The sequence below is a fragment of the Anomaloglossus baeobatrachus genome, chromosome 3 (assembly GCF_048569485.1).
Source record: "Anomaloglossus baeobatrachus isolate aAnoBae1 chromosome 3, aAnoBae1.hap1, whole genome shotgun sequence".
Lineage (NCBI taxonomy): Eukaryota > Metazoa > Chordata > Amphibia > Anura > Aromobatidae > Anomaloglossus > Anomaloglossus baeobatrachus.
The window spans coordinates 650256562-650273696 of record NC_134355.1 but is presented as its reverse complement, the minus strand read 5'-3'; the positions used below and the strand labels follow the sequence as shown (position 1 = coordinate 650273696).

General features: G+C 39.6%; 1 protein-coding gene across 1 annotated transcript; it reads right to left on the bottom strand.

Annotated features, from left to right (window-relative positions):
* Window positions 1–798: 798 nt before the first annotated feature.
* On the bottom strand, window positions 799–14305 carry LOC142297357 (ribosomal protein S6 kinase alpha-6-like). The gene is given in 10 exon segments (XM_075341588.1): window positions 799–1398; window positions 1676–1797; window positions 1800–1874; window positions 3244–3414; window positions 3855–3947; window positions 5079–5158; window positions 13059–13231; window positions 13345–13536; window positions 13697–13895; window positions 14160–14305. Coding segments are annotated over 10 exon segments (1851 nt in total).
* Between the last annotated feature and the right edge of the window lie 2830 nt (window positions 14306–17135).

Here is a 17135-nt window from a genome sequence, read left to right as displayed (position 1 = left end):
TCTGCTATACCTTGGCTGGTTATCAAAAACAGGAGATCCCATGCGGTTTTCTAAGAAAAATTTAAATAAATCATTTTAAAAAAAACAGCGTCAGGTTCCCCCTGGAATTATCCCAGCCTGAAAATAGCAGCCCACAGCCGCCCCAGAAGTGGCACATCCATTAGATGCTCCAATTCTGGCGCTTTGCTCGACTCTTCCCGATTTCCCTACCCTAGGGATAAGTCATCAATGATAAAGTAGTGGCCAACCTCTTTAATACATCACAGGGAGAAGAGGGATGAAAATGATACACAAAGTAAAAGAAATCAATATATTAGAATAATGTCTAAGTAGACAACACTGGTGTATCGGGGACTACATTGGAAATGTGGGACCGAGTGTCATAATAAATTAAAACAAAGGAGAAGAATAAAAAACAAGAAAAGGGTCCATGAATAAAGATAAAATAATGTACTTTATTGAACAACCGAATGTTAAAAGTAATATACACAATAACAATAAATGAGATAAAAATCCAAGAAATAATAATAAAGAGAATGGGGTGAAAAGTTACTGGAGCACGAAGATGTGAAAAAAATGAAAAAAAGCCTTAAAAAGGAATAAAGTATAAATTATAATGCAAATCTTTGGTGCCTATGAGGTTGTACGAGGATACAATTGCTACTGATGTGGCTAATAAAGCTGGGCTGGTATCATAGAATATACTGGGAAGTATAAGGGAACAGTGCACCATAACACACAACAACATACAAGCCAGGATTGAAGAGTGAGGCAATGTACTTATCAAAAGTCACGTGTTTAGCTGTCCACAACATTTATCTCCAACTCCTCTTCATCTGCCAAGTGGCTGCCGTGTGCTGCAATGTTTATTTTCCAAGGAAAATGGAGGTAGCTGAAGATCGAACGCACTGGATGTCGACAACAGGGACAGTGAGCGAAAAAGTTGGCCAACATGCTCAAAGCTTCTTTAGACAAGATGTTCCATGTCACAGGTGGTGGAGTAAAGTCCGAACATTGTTTCCAATCCATGTACTCTTGGTACAAGGCGTCCGTTTTCAGTGCTTCAATCCAGGGAAAATAGCCAGTGAGTATAACAAAGAGAAGAACACCAAAGGCCCAGGTGTCTATACTGGGGCTCAACAATAACGATTCTTCCTTTTTCAATTCACACAACTCTGGAGCCATGTAAGGTATAATGTGTGACATTGCTGACACACAGGTTCCCGCACGTTGGGTCAAACCAAAGTCGCTCAGTTTGATGTGGTGACAGTCTTCATCCATTAGTAAAACATTGTCCGGCTTCAAGTCCCGGTGGACCAATCCCCTGCTATGGATGTAGTCGAGAGCACAGGATATCTGGATCGCGCATCTTTTGACTGCATCCTCCGGAATTCCAACCTGCAGAAAACAGATCAATACCATGAGATTTTCTAGTGTAGTGCCTTATCTAATCCAACAATACTAAACGTTGAAGATTTGTCTATTGTTGGGACAGGGGATGCTGCAGTAGATAAAACATTGTAATGTAACCCTCTTCTACCCATAGACCATGTATTCCCAATATGGCTGTATTTAGATTCTCCGCATGACTGTTGGGGTCTATTACAAAATAAAAAAGGTTGGAGATAAAGTATTGGTATATTATAGGATAACCTATAGAGCCATGCTTTCTTACCTTACTTTGGATAATATGTTGCAAGGTGCCCGCTGGTGCCAGCTCCTGCGTCATAATATAGTGGTCCCGCGTGCATAAAAAAATTGGATAGGTCCTAACAATGTCAGGGTGGTCAGAAAGTTTGAGAAAGACAGCTCCCTCAGAAAGGTGTCCAGATACGTTCTGTCCTTCCTCACAAACTTCATTGCCACTTGTTCTCCTAAAAAAAAAGAATAAAAAAAATAAAAATAAATTCTATATATAATGATCTCCCATAGAAACATTTATTCACACACATTCCATCATCACTGGCTGTACATATGAGAATTTTTTTCTGGTGGAATCACTAATTGTCGATCTCACTTCTGAGGCAGACCACTATGGTAGTTCAGGGATAGCTTGGATTTATACTGGTTTAACCCTAAGTCAGTCATTCTAAAACTGACACCAGATGTGTGTTGGCGGCCACTTATCCCCTTTTTCTTTCAAAATTAAATGTAGATTTGATTAAACCAAACAGTTATTTTAGAGGAGACTCAGGGAAATGCAGATTAAGGCTACCATGCACATTGGGATAATGTTGGCCTAACCAGATAATTTCGGCAGGTTTGCTCACTATTGGATGAAGTCATTACAAATGTCTGGACAGATGTCGGAACAGAAGGATCGGGAAGATATAAACTCAATTTGCAATTTTGTTTTTTTTTGGAACATAAAAAACATAATCCTGAGGAATACACACAACTTATGATTTAGCGGACACCTATCTCTCCCGACTGACCCGTACATAGGAACGCTTGGCATGGCTGAGGTTGAAATTGAATCTCATGGTACTTTTTTACTCCATGGAGATAAGTGACTGCCAGATAATTTTTACCGTGGCTGTCTAACGCTGAACACCAGATCGCTCACAAGCATTTATATGTTCTCTATGAGACCCACTGCCAGCTTCATCTGGGAGACACTTATCGTCAGTGAGAACAAAAGTATTGGGAGACTGAACTCCATTGATCTTTGTGTTTCCCGACATCTTCTGTGAGTAACACATTAGATGGTGCAGAGCTCAGATATTTTTAGATGGCAAATTGTGTGACATAAGAGAATAAACTTGGCCACACACTTGGAGATTTTTCTACAGCCCATTGGCAGATGCAGCTGAATGTGATGAGAACTGTTCACATGTGGATGCTCATAAGGAATAAGGTCTCCTTATCAGCAGCTGATGACCCAACAATTAGTTGGCCAACATCTATTTCTTCAAACCTCCCTGTACACGTCCAAACATTTTATTTTTTTTTTTTTTCTTCAAAATCATATCTTTGAGCAGATTCAGGAATTCCCTATCCCTCTTAGTTAGTGATTTTGCAGGTATGGATGACTTTTCTCCTATGTGTATGAGCTTTTTTACGTCAGATGTTATTAACATAGTTTAGCTCTGCCAGTGATCTACAGGTAAATATCTCATCTCTGTGACTAGTTAAGCTAATTATTAGGCTATATAAATTGTACCCCATTTATTATACATAATTTATCCCATACATTGTCGACTGAAATATAGATAGTCATGTATGTAGGCTGTGTTCACATACCTGTTGTTTTGTCCTTTGCCAGTAGAACTCTTCCATACGACCCCCGGCCAAGCTCTTTCATGATGTCGTAGCACTCGGAAATATCCTGAAATTCCAAGGTTTGAAGTACGGTCTCCATTGTTAATTGAAAATTGTTGATTCCTTGGGCTAACCAACAGAAATTCAGTAGGACTGTAAAGGAAATATAAGGAATATGTTTAATACAACATCATGTGGTGATCCCAATCCTGAGTTCTGTGGGAATGTTCCATTATAATTAAGCTCCATCATAAATTAGAAGCCAATGAAACTGAAAGATGTCATTCCGGGAAAGGATGGGTGACAACTCTTGAAAACGTATCTTGGTGGGGATGTTGGTTGTCATAAATATTTCACATGGAGATATTGTAATCAAAGAAAGTGTCAAAATTAAGATTAAATTTAAATGATTCCATAAAAATAAATGTGTTTTATATCTAGAGATTATTTTTATGTTCTTGGTTTAAGACAAGTTAGAAAATAAGAATCTATGGCTGGTCTGATGTTGCTAGAAAGGGGATTAATAGTTTTTATATGGCAAGAAAACCCATGATAAAAAAACCTAATGGTATGCTATTGAGGAGTGGTCTTACCTGGGTTGGGTTTTGGTGAAGGTGATGATACGTTGGCTTCTTCTCCAATAAGAGTGATTTCTCTTTGCTCGGGATCAGTCTGAGAGGTCCTATCTCCACAGAGAAGTTCTCAGGAATAATTCCACAAGACCCATGAACTTTTAGCTTTATATAGAGAAGCAGATACCTGGTAATGAGCTCAATCCTCATTTGCCAATTGGTTGTCTAAAATCTCCATTGAATTACTAATGAATGTGTCTCCTAGAACATGGATATTCATGTAGACCCTATTGTCATTTATTCACCTGTGATGAGACTGACCAAAGTCAGTGGGCCTCAATGGTGTCAGGGAGGAGCTCACCTCAGTATTGTTTGTATTGCTAATTAATTGCTATTGTAGTTAATTCTGAAGTTATTTTACCCCCCCTAAAGTCACATCTCCCTTTATGTATCTCCTTTATCTTCTTTATCATTCATGTTTGTATGTAAATCTACATTTATGTATGAATGTTGTATCCAGTGTTTATGGAAACAAATCTTGTAGAATAGTCTTGTCCCAACTAATATTAATATTACATGGAAATAATAGAATTGTTTGTCCTATAGTAAATCTGCTCCTACAACTAAGGGTAAAGCCCCGAACACATGAGATGAAACCGGGGTAATGACTACAAACTATAAAATTTAGATCTTTTTCATGGTATGACATGGGTTAATGTATGGCAGCCAGACCCTGTAATCTCTCCATTTTACATGGATTTGGTGGTGGACCCAGTGGTGCGGCCATTTCCCCAAAATGTCCCAGGAGTCATTTTCCTACATGTTGAACCCAGACTGTATGATGTCCGTCCTGCCGTGTTGTAGCATTGTGTGGCTGCTACATATACTATAGGAAAGAATTGTAAATAATAGAAATAAACACAAGTTTGGTGTCTCTATAATCCGCACTACAGATCATTTACCGCACAATGAGCAGGAGAAAAATGAAACACAAAAAATAAATGGGGGAATTGCTTTTTCAATCATTCCTCTTCACATTTTTCTCGTTTCTCGGTACATTATATGTTGTCGTTAAATACCTACAACTTATTTTGCAAGTAGATTGACTGTTTGTGATACGTGTGATATTTCAGCACTTTCCATGATTTTTCCTGTCCATATATCCCTCCATCCATCTACATAAATATTGTAGGTAGAATAGATAGAGATTAGATAGATGGATAGATGAAAATGTACTTTATTAACCAGTATTTATCTGTGATGGATCAGCTCTGCACATGGCGTTTTCCATAGAAAAGATTCTTTCTCGCTTTCTAGAATCACATCTAGAATATGAATATAGAATGAAGTTAGTCAGTTCAAAAGCGGCAACTAGACGACTACAAGGAATGGAGGCCGCCCATATGATGAGAGGCTGGAAAAAGTTAGATATGTTTAGCTTAGAGAAAATACATCTCAGAGGAGATCTCATTTATATGTATAAATGCATGTGTGGAAAAAATAAGACAATACTAAGGACCAGGGGCACTCACTGCGAGTGGAAGAAAAGCGATTCCGGCAGCTAAATAGGAAAGGGTTCATTACTACCTCTTGTGGTCGGCATTCCACCGTCTGACTGCTCTAACTGTAATGTCAGATACTAGAACAGCTTTTAAAAATATCTGGATGATTTCCTCAGTACACAACATTGTGGGTTATAAATCACAATGATAAAATGTATAATTAGTGGAGGAAGGGTGAAGAGGATGGACCTAGGTCTTTTTTCAACTTATGTAAATTTTTAACAGTCTATAATTTCAATGGTAGGTTAATTTTAACAGAGAGAGTATCAAAAATAAAATCTGGAAAATCACATTGTATAATTTATATAAATGTATTTGCATTGTGCAGAGAAATATATGTATTTGATCCCTCTGGCAAACAACACTTAATACTTGGTGGCAAAATCCATGTTGGCAGCACAGCAGTCAGACATTTTTTGTAGTTGATGATGAGGTTTGCGCACATGTCAGGAGGAATTTTGATCTACTCCTCTTTGCAGATCATCTCAAAATCAGTAATATTTTGAGGCTGTTTGTGGTTAAGGTCTGGAGACTTTCTAGGCCACTTCATGACCTTCTGTTTGAGCCACTCCTTTGTTGTCTTGGCTGTATTTTTTGGGTCATTGTCGTGCTGGAAGACCCAACCTTGACCCATTTTTAATGTCCTGGCAGAGGGAAGGAGTTTGTCGCTCAGGATTTTACGGTATATGGCTCTATCCATTGTGCCCTTCATGTGGTGAGGTAGTCCTGTGCCCCTAGCAGAGAAACACCTCAAAAACATAATGTTTCCACCTCCATGCTTGACAATGGGGATGGTGTTCTTTGGGTCATAGGTAGCATTTCTCTTCCTCCAAACACAGCAAGTTGAGTTAATGCTAAAGAACTCAATTTTTGTCTCATCTGACCACAGCACATTCTCCTAACCACTTTCAGAATCATCCAGGTGTTCATTGGCAAACTACAGACGGGCTAGCTGCACATGGGCCTTCTTGAGCAGTAGGACTTTGCGGACACTGCAGGATTTTAAGCCATTGTGGCATAATGTGTTACCAATGGTTTTCTTGGTGACACGTCTTCCAGCTGCCTTGAGATCATTAACAAGTTCCCTCCGTGTAGTTTTAGGCTGATCTCGCACCTTCCTCATGATTCTAGATACCCCATGAGGTGAGATTTTACATGGTGCCCCAGATCTTTGTCAATTGACACTCATCTTGTATTTCTTCCATTTTCTTACTATTGCACCAACAGTTGTCTCCTTCTCACCCGACATCTTGCCTATAGTTTTGTAGCCAATCCCAGCCTTGTGCAGGTCTAGGATCTTGTCCCTGACATTCTTAGAAAGCTCTTTGGTCTTGCTCATGTTGTAGAGGTTAGAGTCTGAGTCTGTGGACAGGAGTCTTTATACAGGTGACAATGTAAGACCGCTGTCTGCAATGCAGGTAACGAGGTGATTAGGAGTGTGTAAGTAGTCTGTAGGGGCCAGAACTTTTAATGGTTGGTAGGGGATCAAATACTTATTTCTCTCTGCAAAATGCAAATAAATTTATATAATGTACAATGTGATTTTCTGGATTTTATTTTGGATATTCTCTCACTGTTAAAATTAACCTACCCTTAAAATTATAGACTGTTGTCTTTGTCAGTGGGAAAACTTACAAAATCAAAAAGTGATCAAATAATAATTTCTGTCACTGTATATCTAATCTATCATGTGCTATTTTATTTCTCATCTATAGATCAGATCTACTGACTGACCGTTATCTAATGTGTATGGGGGTCTTCACAGTATTCGGCCTTGTCCCTATTACAGATGAGCTCACAATTAGGAGCAGTGTTTGATCAATGATCTCGGTGCTGATGACTTTCACACAGAACAGAGATCTCCTGCGGAGAATGACCTTGATCTACAGTTGTATAACTACAGGTTTGTGATTTGCCTGAAGAAGGAGCCTTTGTGCTGTGAAAGCTGCTAATATCATTTTCCTGGTTAGTCTATAAAGGTATCACTCCTAATATACTTTTGTCATTCTTGGGACATAGTATATCAAATAACTACAGGTTGATATTGTTAGGGGCTAATGTGATGCTAATGGGCACAAGTGCTGCTCCTATGTGGACACTGGTGATTGTGCGGCTCATTAGTATAATCAGGCATTTCCCATAGCCTCAGGTGTCTTCTCCCTGGAAGCCAAACATTGGAAAGAAAAGTATAGACCTGCCCCATCCAAGCCATAGTGCTGTGCTAGACACCAAATAAAACCATGAAGAACAAAGATTCTTGGTGTAAGAGATCACCAGCACCGATATAAGAAAACAAACTGAATACTAAACAGTATAAAGCTTTACTAGATACAGTAGATGGACAAAGACACAAGCGCAAATTAAAACCAATTGAAAAGGAAAAGAAAAAAAAAATTATTTCACAGAGAACAAAATCTCAACAATAGAAAATAAATGTGGAAACACAAGCGCTGACCGATATATACAAGGGTAATATGTCAAAAGAGTAATATGAAAACAGTGACAATCGTATTAAAATAAAAGAACACTAAATATATAAAGTATGATAAATTCAAATAAATAATTATAGATACCAGATTAAGAAGAAAAAGAATATGTGAGCATTAGACATTCCCAAATTATGAATAAGATGGCAGAAGAGGCTGCAGGCTTCAGATGTTTCGCCAACAACGTGGCTTCTTCAGGAGTGTGTCAAATGTTCATACGAACAACCAAATATAGAGAGACAAATAGCATTCAGATATAGGAAATATGATTTACCTGTGATCACCGATGTGAGGTCAGTGAATTGTAAGTGCAGTGTGTTATAACCAGTGTAAATCACTGTTATGACGTGTGTGTGTCAGCGGGAACCCGAGGATGAAAAAAGAGTGGCAGTGATGTCGGAGGTGACGTGACTGGTCAGTGTTTTACACATATACGGTGATCTCAAGATGCTCATCAGCATAAACTGTTTTTTCAAGGGCTACACATAGTTCCACGGATCATAGTACAACAATTTTTAATTTCCATAATTCAGGTAAAATTCATGCACTTAATAGGAGAATGAGGGCTAGCTGGAATAAAAGGGTTTCATATCCAAATTACAAAAACAACCAAAAAAAGAAGTTCAGTTTGGGATGATGTTGTCCTATGAATACTTTGTAAATGGGTTGCATAAGAAAAAAAGGAAAAATATTACTAACTGCAAAAATAAAAGTAATGAATACACTGTAAAATGAAAATCTAAAACTTAATTATATAAAATAAATAAATAGAGTGGACGTGAAAGGATTAAAAATTATTTGATTGTAAATGAGTGCAGAAGATGTTGTGAAATGAAACAAGTCTTAAAGTCACGGTGAACATTAGTGAAATGAATAATGAAAAGGTGGAGCGTTTTATAGCATTATTATAATACAAGCAAAAGGGTAACAATGTTTTGAACTTTTAACTTTCAGGCTCCATATCTCACCATCCACTAGAGCGGGAGTGCACAACATCTCTTGGTCTAAGGGCTGCATTGCAATACTGCATCAATCCCAAAGGCCGAAAAAAATTAAAGGGATACTTCTATGAATACATCACCATAACCACAATCAGTACATTAGTAAATCACCAGAAGTATTTAAGAAGAAAAAGGAAGAATTTGCTGCCTTTTGCAGCCCCCTAGTCCTTATTACTACCATTTTATTGCACACATGTTTAGGCCTCCATTGCCTTATATGGGCTTTGGGGTCCGTGGACCAGTTCAGGTCAAGTCTGGGTCACGAACCATCCAAACTTTTGACTAAAGGCTAAACCTGGTAGACCCAAACTTGCACAGTATCCACTTTATTACATTAGCCTGAATAGGTAATTTGATTTCCATTAGCATTTATTTTTGATGGTTATAAATATTTAAGGGTTTTTTGGTAGCTATATTTTTCTGTATAAGTACCATGGGAATGCTGCCTAATGTATTGATTATATCCTATATAGCTATTTAATCCATTTTCATAAATTATATTATTTACTAATAACTTATTAATAACGGTAAAATACATAAATAACAGTGGATATAATTGGGTCCCATTAGTGGATCTCCTGTTTGGAAAACTATACTGTTTATTCCGTTTTTAAGTAATTTTTTTGTAATAAAACTGATATATTATGGGAATTTCTAGTACTGTATTTTTCCTCATGGAATTAGTGGTATACAGATATTTTTAGATGGCCATTTTTATGACATAAAAGTAAAGTCGCCACACGCATGGATGTTATCAAAACCATTGACAGATTGAGCTGAATTTGATGAGAACTGTTGACATTTGGATGCTCATAAGAAATAAGGTCCCCAAACACTATCAAAAGCTATTGACACAATGCTTGCTTGGCCAACATCCCAACCTTCTTGAATATCTTCAAGCTCAATCCTGTTTCTGGGCAGATTGTCAAGTCCCCTATACACATAAGATAGTGATATACCCTATCAACAAAGATTGCCCAGTTTTTATTTGGCCAACTCCAATTTCTCCCAACCACTCAATTATCACATAATACTTCTTTAACTCAATATTATGTGTCTAGTAGGAGTTGGCCGTTCCTTACTCATAATTTAGTGATCAAAACCCGCTAAATTTACAGCTTTGGATGAAATTCATCCAGAATAGAAAGATGTGACAGTCTGGAAAAGGTTGGTTGAGAACCCATGTAAAATGTTTCTTGGTGGGCATATTGATTGTCATGAACCCAGGACGGGGATGAGGAGTAGGCAGGGTAGTCATTTACCTAGGGTGCTAACTCTTTCCTCCCTCAAATGGGTGCAATTTTAAAAAAACAAAAACCCCCTGACATTGGTGAAAGTCTATAGCCACCCAACACTTTCCTTTTGCCTGCTGACATTCAGCACACTCACGGCTGGGCACAACCACAAAGATGAGCACAAAGGTGACTCACTAACACTGCTCAATGCTATCACCTCGGCTGTCGCTCTCTCCCTGCACTAAAATGTTTGTGTATTTAACATGTGAATATGTGATGCCCTCTGGACTAGTCAGGGCGTCACAGGGTACTGCACTTTCTACCCTAGGGTGCAGGACTCAACCCCTCATGGTTCTGGGTTCCCAACCTATGGTACTGCCTCCATCCGCGTCCAAATCCCAACCACATCTCACACCACACCCTGTCAGGCACACCAGTGGGCTGCCTAGCTAGAATAGGGCAGCCCACCTAGGGGTCAGGCAGACTGGTGGGAGGGAAGTAGACAGAGCAGTAGTAGCCCTCAAGAAGTGAGGATCTGAGGGAGTATGTGGCTCCCTGTATGTTGCAGGTTTGGTCGCAGATGGTGGTCTGGGCCCAAAGCAGTCGCAGAACCTGTTGCAGAGTATTGAGGCTGGGTGCCTAGACCTGGCCTTGGAGGACGGTCAGCATCCTGGGCCCAATAACTGGTCTGGGACCGAAAGCACGGCGGGATACAGGACCCCAGGTTGGGGAGTAGCTTCAGGCAACCCAGCAATTAACCTGTGGACGATAGTGACTCTATGGACTGTCCCCAAGAAGCTCAGAGATCGGGGGCTAAGCGCAACGAGGGGGATAGGGCTTTCCAACCCATGCAGCCCACAGAAATCCCAAGCTTGAGGCCTTGAGAGCGCAGCTCCACTACCAACAAGTAGAGAGCGGGGCCCGGACAGCTTTAAGCCAACGGGTCACCAGAACATTTCTAATTGTCACAGAGGCAGGCTCTGGACCTTCCGGCAGTACCAGACGGGATGGACATCCGGATGAGCTCCCCGAAGAGGCCAGCGGCACCCAGAGACTTCGTTTACCTTGTTGTCAGAGTCTGCTTAGTGATCACATCATCACCAACACTGCCTGAGTGAGTACGTGGTCCTCCCCTGATTCCAACCAGCGCTGTGCTCCCCTACACCACCTCTCACCATCCAGAGTCCCGGGGCCTCCCCTACCCGTGGAGGGAACGTAGTCTGGCTGTCCCACTCCATCTCCCCCGGGTACTCCCATCGGCAGCAACGGTACTCCCTATACTGCGAACCACGGGTGGCATCACAAACTCTTATCCCCTGTAAATATACCCCCTTTTTCATTTGAAGTGGCCGCGAGCCCCCAGGTCCGGAGACCCTCGAACCACAGCAGACCCCGGATCCGAGCGTTTCGACCGCTACACGGGCGGCACAAATACAATTGATGTGAGTGCTGCCCAGGACAGGAGCAGACGAGCTGCAATCCGATCCCTGCTCTGCCGGTAACTCCCGCAAGACATGGGCTACTTTCGGCCTTCCCCATGTTGGAGCCAAGCAGAAATATGGCACTAAAACCAGCATCAGATTTGTTGCAAGCTGCATTTCTTGCGTGACCTTAATATAAACCAAACCACCCCCATTATAGTTCAGCTTTATTTGTTTCCATGACCGTCTTTGGGTTTGACTTTTAGAATAACGGATGTCAAGGATGAATCACTATTTGTCCCTTGTATTGGGTAACTGGTCCTCAAACAATGATTCTATATCTAACTGTAAAATTGCTCTCCCTGTTCAGCCTCACAACTAAAATACACATTTTTTACTTGAATTTTTTAATAAACAATTTTATTAGAAATGGTCATCAGCACTTCCTACCTGACCGGGCGGGAGGGGCTGCTTTAAGGGTCCTGATACCTTAGTTTCTGACCCATTCCATTACATGGGATTAGTTGGGGAAGGGTTTTTGTATAGTAAGAGGACCAAAATACCTTGTCCAATCCCTGCAAATTCATAAAAAATATAACAAAGCAATTCTATATATGAGAAGAATATAATGAAAAGCACCATAGATGTTTTATATGTTTATTTTGCATGAAAGTTGTTAATATGCAAAGATGACAAAAAGTCTGTATATGAGGATGCTTTTCATAGAAAGGAGCAGAGGATGATGATTCCTCTCCTCAGGCCTTGGCTTACACATGTGCCACTTCTTGACATCCGGTTCAATCAGCCATATGGTATGTCTGTCCATGTCCAAGAGGGTAAAGGAGCAGCCACTTCCTTCTGACTGTCCATGTCCAAGAGGGTAAAGGAGCAGCCACTTCCTTCTGTCTGTCCATGTCCAGGAAGGTGAAGGAGCAGCCGCTTCCTTCTGTCTGACCATGTTCAGGAAGATGAAGGAGCAGCCTCTGGCTTCTTTTTGTCTATATCCGGTGTTCTTCTTACCACCACATTGTCCATTTTTGACAGTCCATTAAACAGAAAAGTCCAATTTATTTGTCTCATCCAATGAAAGCATAATAAAAAAATCCATAAATATGGTGTCAAAGAGAAACAAAGCCCCCTATGAGCAGATGTGTGGCAAAAATTGTTCAGAGGTAAAGACCACCAGAAAATCAAATCTTAATTAAAATTATATATTTTATTGTATGAATTCATCAAAGAAAATTAAAAAAAACAAACAAAAAAAGTAATAATAGTAATCTGGAAACAAATTCAATTGGTATAGACAGGGTTACTCAAAAAGAGGACAGAAAAGAGACAAAAAAAAAGAATCCAATTAAAGTAAATCTTCATTCCTGGCTGTCGCTGGAATGGGGCTGATCTTTCTTAGCCTAATACTCCTGTATGTAGAGAAATGTACACGTCTGAGAATCAGCTCGTCACATATATACAGTATACTGCAGGGATATAACAATAAGGTATATAGTGGGTATGTATGTTACTGGGTAGTGATAACACTATGGAGGTCTGTATGTGTCGTACTTACATAGTAATATGGGAATGGTGGGTCGGCTCTTCCAGACTCCATGTCGCTCCAGTCTATAGAGTAGAAGAATGGGTGTGATGTGATGGACGATTGTATGGCATATCTGGCAACTGGAGTTTTGCAGAGGAGCTAGAAAATGAAAGACCATTAGTCATTATATTATATATTATTACTGATGAATTATTACACAATGTCTATACACTATCAACATCTTATCTTCTATCCATTGTAATCCAACTCACCCCTTCCATGAGATCGATGGCTACAAAGCAAATCCCAGGTGGAAAAGAAGGGATGTCCTCATGCAAAGATTGGTGGTACTCCTCCATTGACCCTCGGCTGTAGAAAGACTTGTCCCCTAAAGTCATCATAAATAAGATGACGCCGAAGGAAAAGGAGTCTACCAGACAGTTGTATTCCTCACCGCCCATTACCTGTGGGAACATAGGATAGGAGATGAGCTGAATGTATTAGAAAGGTGATATAAACCCAAGTGCTAGGAGGACCAGTCTGATTTAGATCTAAGCAGGATATATTGGGATTAGAGTATCCGTCAGGTCTACTATCACCGTCTGTCTCACAGATGTACCTTACCTCTGGTGCGATGTAACCCTTGGAACCAACAAAGCAATCCAATGTGTCCTCCTCAAACACATTCACAGCTGATAATCCGAAGTCAGAGATTCGGATGTGTCCATTGTCATCAAGGAGGATGTTCTCTGGCTTCAGGTCACTGCAGGGAGAAGGAGCAGACACTGAGGATAATTCATGAAAAGAACGTTCTACCATAGATCTAAAAGGAGACCACAAAGAGTCAGAGCTGACAGATTTATGAAGATGAACTAATTACCGATGTATGACGCCGTGGTCATGCAGGAATTGGATTCCGCACACCATCTCTGCCGCAAAGAGTCTGTGAAGTAGAAAGTAGAGGATGGATCAGTGGAGAGAACACAATGATTGTTTTAATGTTGTCATCTTCTCCTGTAGTCAGTGTCCATTGCTCTAGGACCATAGTGTACGAGCAGCGGATTAAGTTTTAGTATAAGACACTTACCTTATTGTCTCCATGTTAAATGGCATTGAAACTGCCATGTGGTCAAAGAGGTCTCCTCTGGCCATATAGTCCATGGCTATCAAATACTCAATTGGTGTCTCTGTAAATGCCCGCAGAGACATTAGGTAGCGACACCCGCTGGCCATTTTCAGGACTTCGATCTCTGTACTGACTTTGTCCTCAGTTCAGCGACTCTTTTCTATGATTTTAATGGCCAGCAGCTCTTCAGAGACCGGATCAGATGCCAAGATGACCTGGAGAAAAATCACAACAGATCAGAACATTATCTCCTCTATAATGTAGATCTGTGTAGTAGATCACTAGATTTTCCTAGTTATTACATATGAACGATCTGTAATGAATATATAAATATTCCTCCTGTATATACATTGTGCAGGATACACTGGGGAACATGGAGGATAAATTCCCACTTACAGGTCCAAAGCTTCCATCTCCAAGCTCTTTGTGGAACTCCAGGCTACAAAGGTCAATGGGATTCTCCATGTTGGCCATTTCAATCAGGGGTAAATTACGGCATCCAGCACCACCAATGTCGTCTTGTGACATGTCCGCTATGTCAGAGGAGGTCATCAGGCTTCTATCTGCTAAGATAATATAAGCTTTATTAACACATAATGGAAATATTTGTCATGTTGGGCGACAAAGGTATAGAGCAGGCTCAGGAGCTGAGCATGCACCATAGCAGGCAGATGCCAGCTGTATTACACAGCTATGTACTGATTACTGCAATTTAATTATTTTAATGCTGACATGTATTTTATAGGGATCCATTCACCACGTTTTCCCCCATATAAAGTACGACCACCACCACTAAAGCCTAGTTTACATCATACTTGAAAGCTATGAAAAAGTTCCCACTCCAGTCTGCAGATCACAAAAACTTTTTTTTTTTTTACATTCGCAGTTGCGGTGATCCCATTTTGTGTGTACAATAAAAGGTCTTTTTTGGGATCTGTGGACTTGAATGGGGACTTTTTTACAGCATTCCAGTATTTATGTAAAAGAGACTCCAAAGATGGTGACCGCACCTTACATGGGAAAAACCTGGTGACTGGTTCCCATTAAATGAAGTAGTTGCTGATTTTCAGGTATGGAGTGATTTATCAGAAATTCTGTGATAGATCAGATCATACTGACAACAATAGAGCAATTCTGGCTATTAAATTTATCAGTCTGTCTATATATCTGATACATAAGAAACAAGGTTCATATTAATGCGACCAATATGAACGGTTTTATCATAACATGTGTAGGAATGCTGGAGGTGAGGTCCTGGATGCCGGGATGTCTCCTCGAGGAGGCCAACCCCGGTAATGGACGTCCAGGGTGTCTGCATTGGTATCACTAGGTAAATGAGGGGTTTTATTTCATTGGGTTTTCTACATTATTATTGAAGTATTTATTTAGAAATTAGTTTTTATGCTTTTGGTGATTTAAGACAAGTAAGAAATGTAGAATCTTTGACTGGTATAATGTAACTAGAAAGGAGAATGATTGTTGTATGGTCATATGGCAAGAAGACCCCAAACCCATAATAAATAACCCCAGTGTATATCCTATAGAGGAAGAGTCTTACCTGGGTTAGATTTCTGATTAAGTTGATTTGTTGGGTTCTGCTCCATTGCGTTGAGAGATTTCGCTTCTTATGGTTCAGTCTTAGGACCTCTATCTCCAAAGAGACGTTCTCAGCAATAATTCCAGAAGACCCATGAATCCATACTTTTGTAGGGAAGCTGCTACCTGGCAGTAGGGTCAATCCTTCTTTCCAATTGGTTGTAAAAAAAAATCTCCATTGAATTACTGATGAAGGTCTCCTAGAATTTGGACATTCATGGGCACCAAATTGTTATTTAATTTGATGTAAATATGAGTTGGTTTTGCCCTAATGGTATCAGGGAGGCTCCCACCTGAGTATTGTTTGTATTGCTAATTAATTGGCATTGTAATGAGTTCTGAAGTTTTTTATTCCCTCCACTCACATCTCACCTCCCTGACCTCCTACTGCTTTTACCAAAAGAGAGAAGTCAGCCATGTTTTACATAAATCTACACGTTCTATGGAAGAATGTTGTATCAGGTGTTTATGGCAACAAAGTGAGACAGCAAATCTTGTAGAATAGTATTGCCCAACTAATATTATTATTACATGGAAATCACAGAATTGTATATATGTGTCCTATAGTAAATCTGCTCATACAATGAAGGGTAAAGCCCTAAACACATTAGATGAAAATGGGGAAAGGAGCGATAATTCAGTAATTGCCCAAAAAATAAAAAAAAAATATTGTCTAACTTCAGTGATGTGTTTGGGGCATTGAGAAGTGATCATCTGCCCAAAAATCCACCACTCTGGACCAGTGATTGATCCATTATATTAATGTTCATTGGTGGAAATGTAGAATGGTTCCTTCTAACCTCACAAATATCGGTCATTCAATATGGGGGAAATCAGACATTTCCTTCTAGATCAATCTAATGAGTAGAGGCTCCCAAAATCCACATTGCCGCAGAGATGGCAGTTTTATTTATTTTTCTTTTAAATTCTAAGTTGGGGTTTAAGCTTTTTCTTTTGCTTTTTGCAGCAAATGTTAAATATCCTAGAAAGTTATCAAACCCTGTGGATAATAAGGAGGCAAAAATATTTCACTTAAAATCCATACAAAATTTTACTTGTAATAAATAAATATAATATAATATATATATATTATACCTACTTTAGAAAATGATTTTTTTTTTTAAATATTTATATAATATACTGAAGTATAGTTTCTTCTTCAATCAAACTAATATATTCTCTATCAGAATTGATTTAAAAGCCCAGACCTGATGTCAGATTTATGTAGCATCTGGATGGGATGTGTAATATATCCCCTCTTATCTGCGGTGGTAATACACTGTGGACATTACCTGCGGAATCTAAATATTTCCACAAAAGCCTCATTCACATTTCCATTTT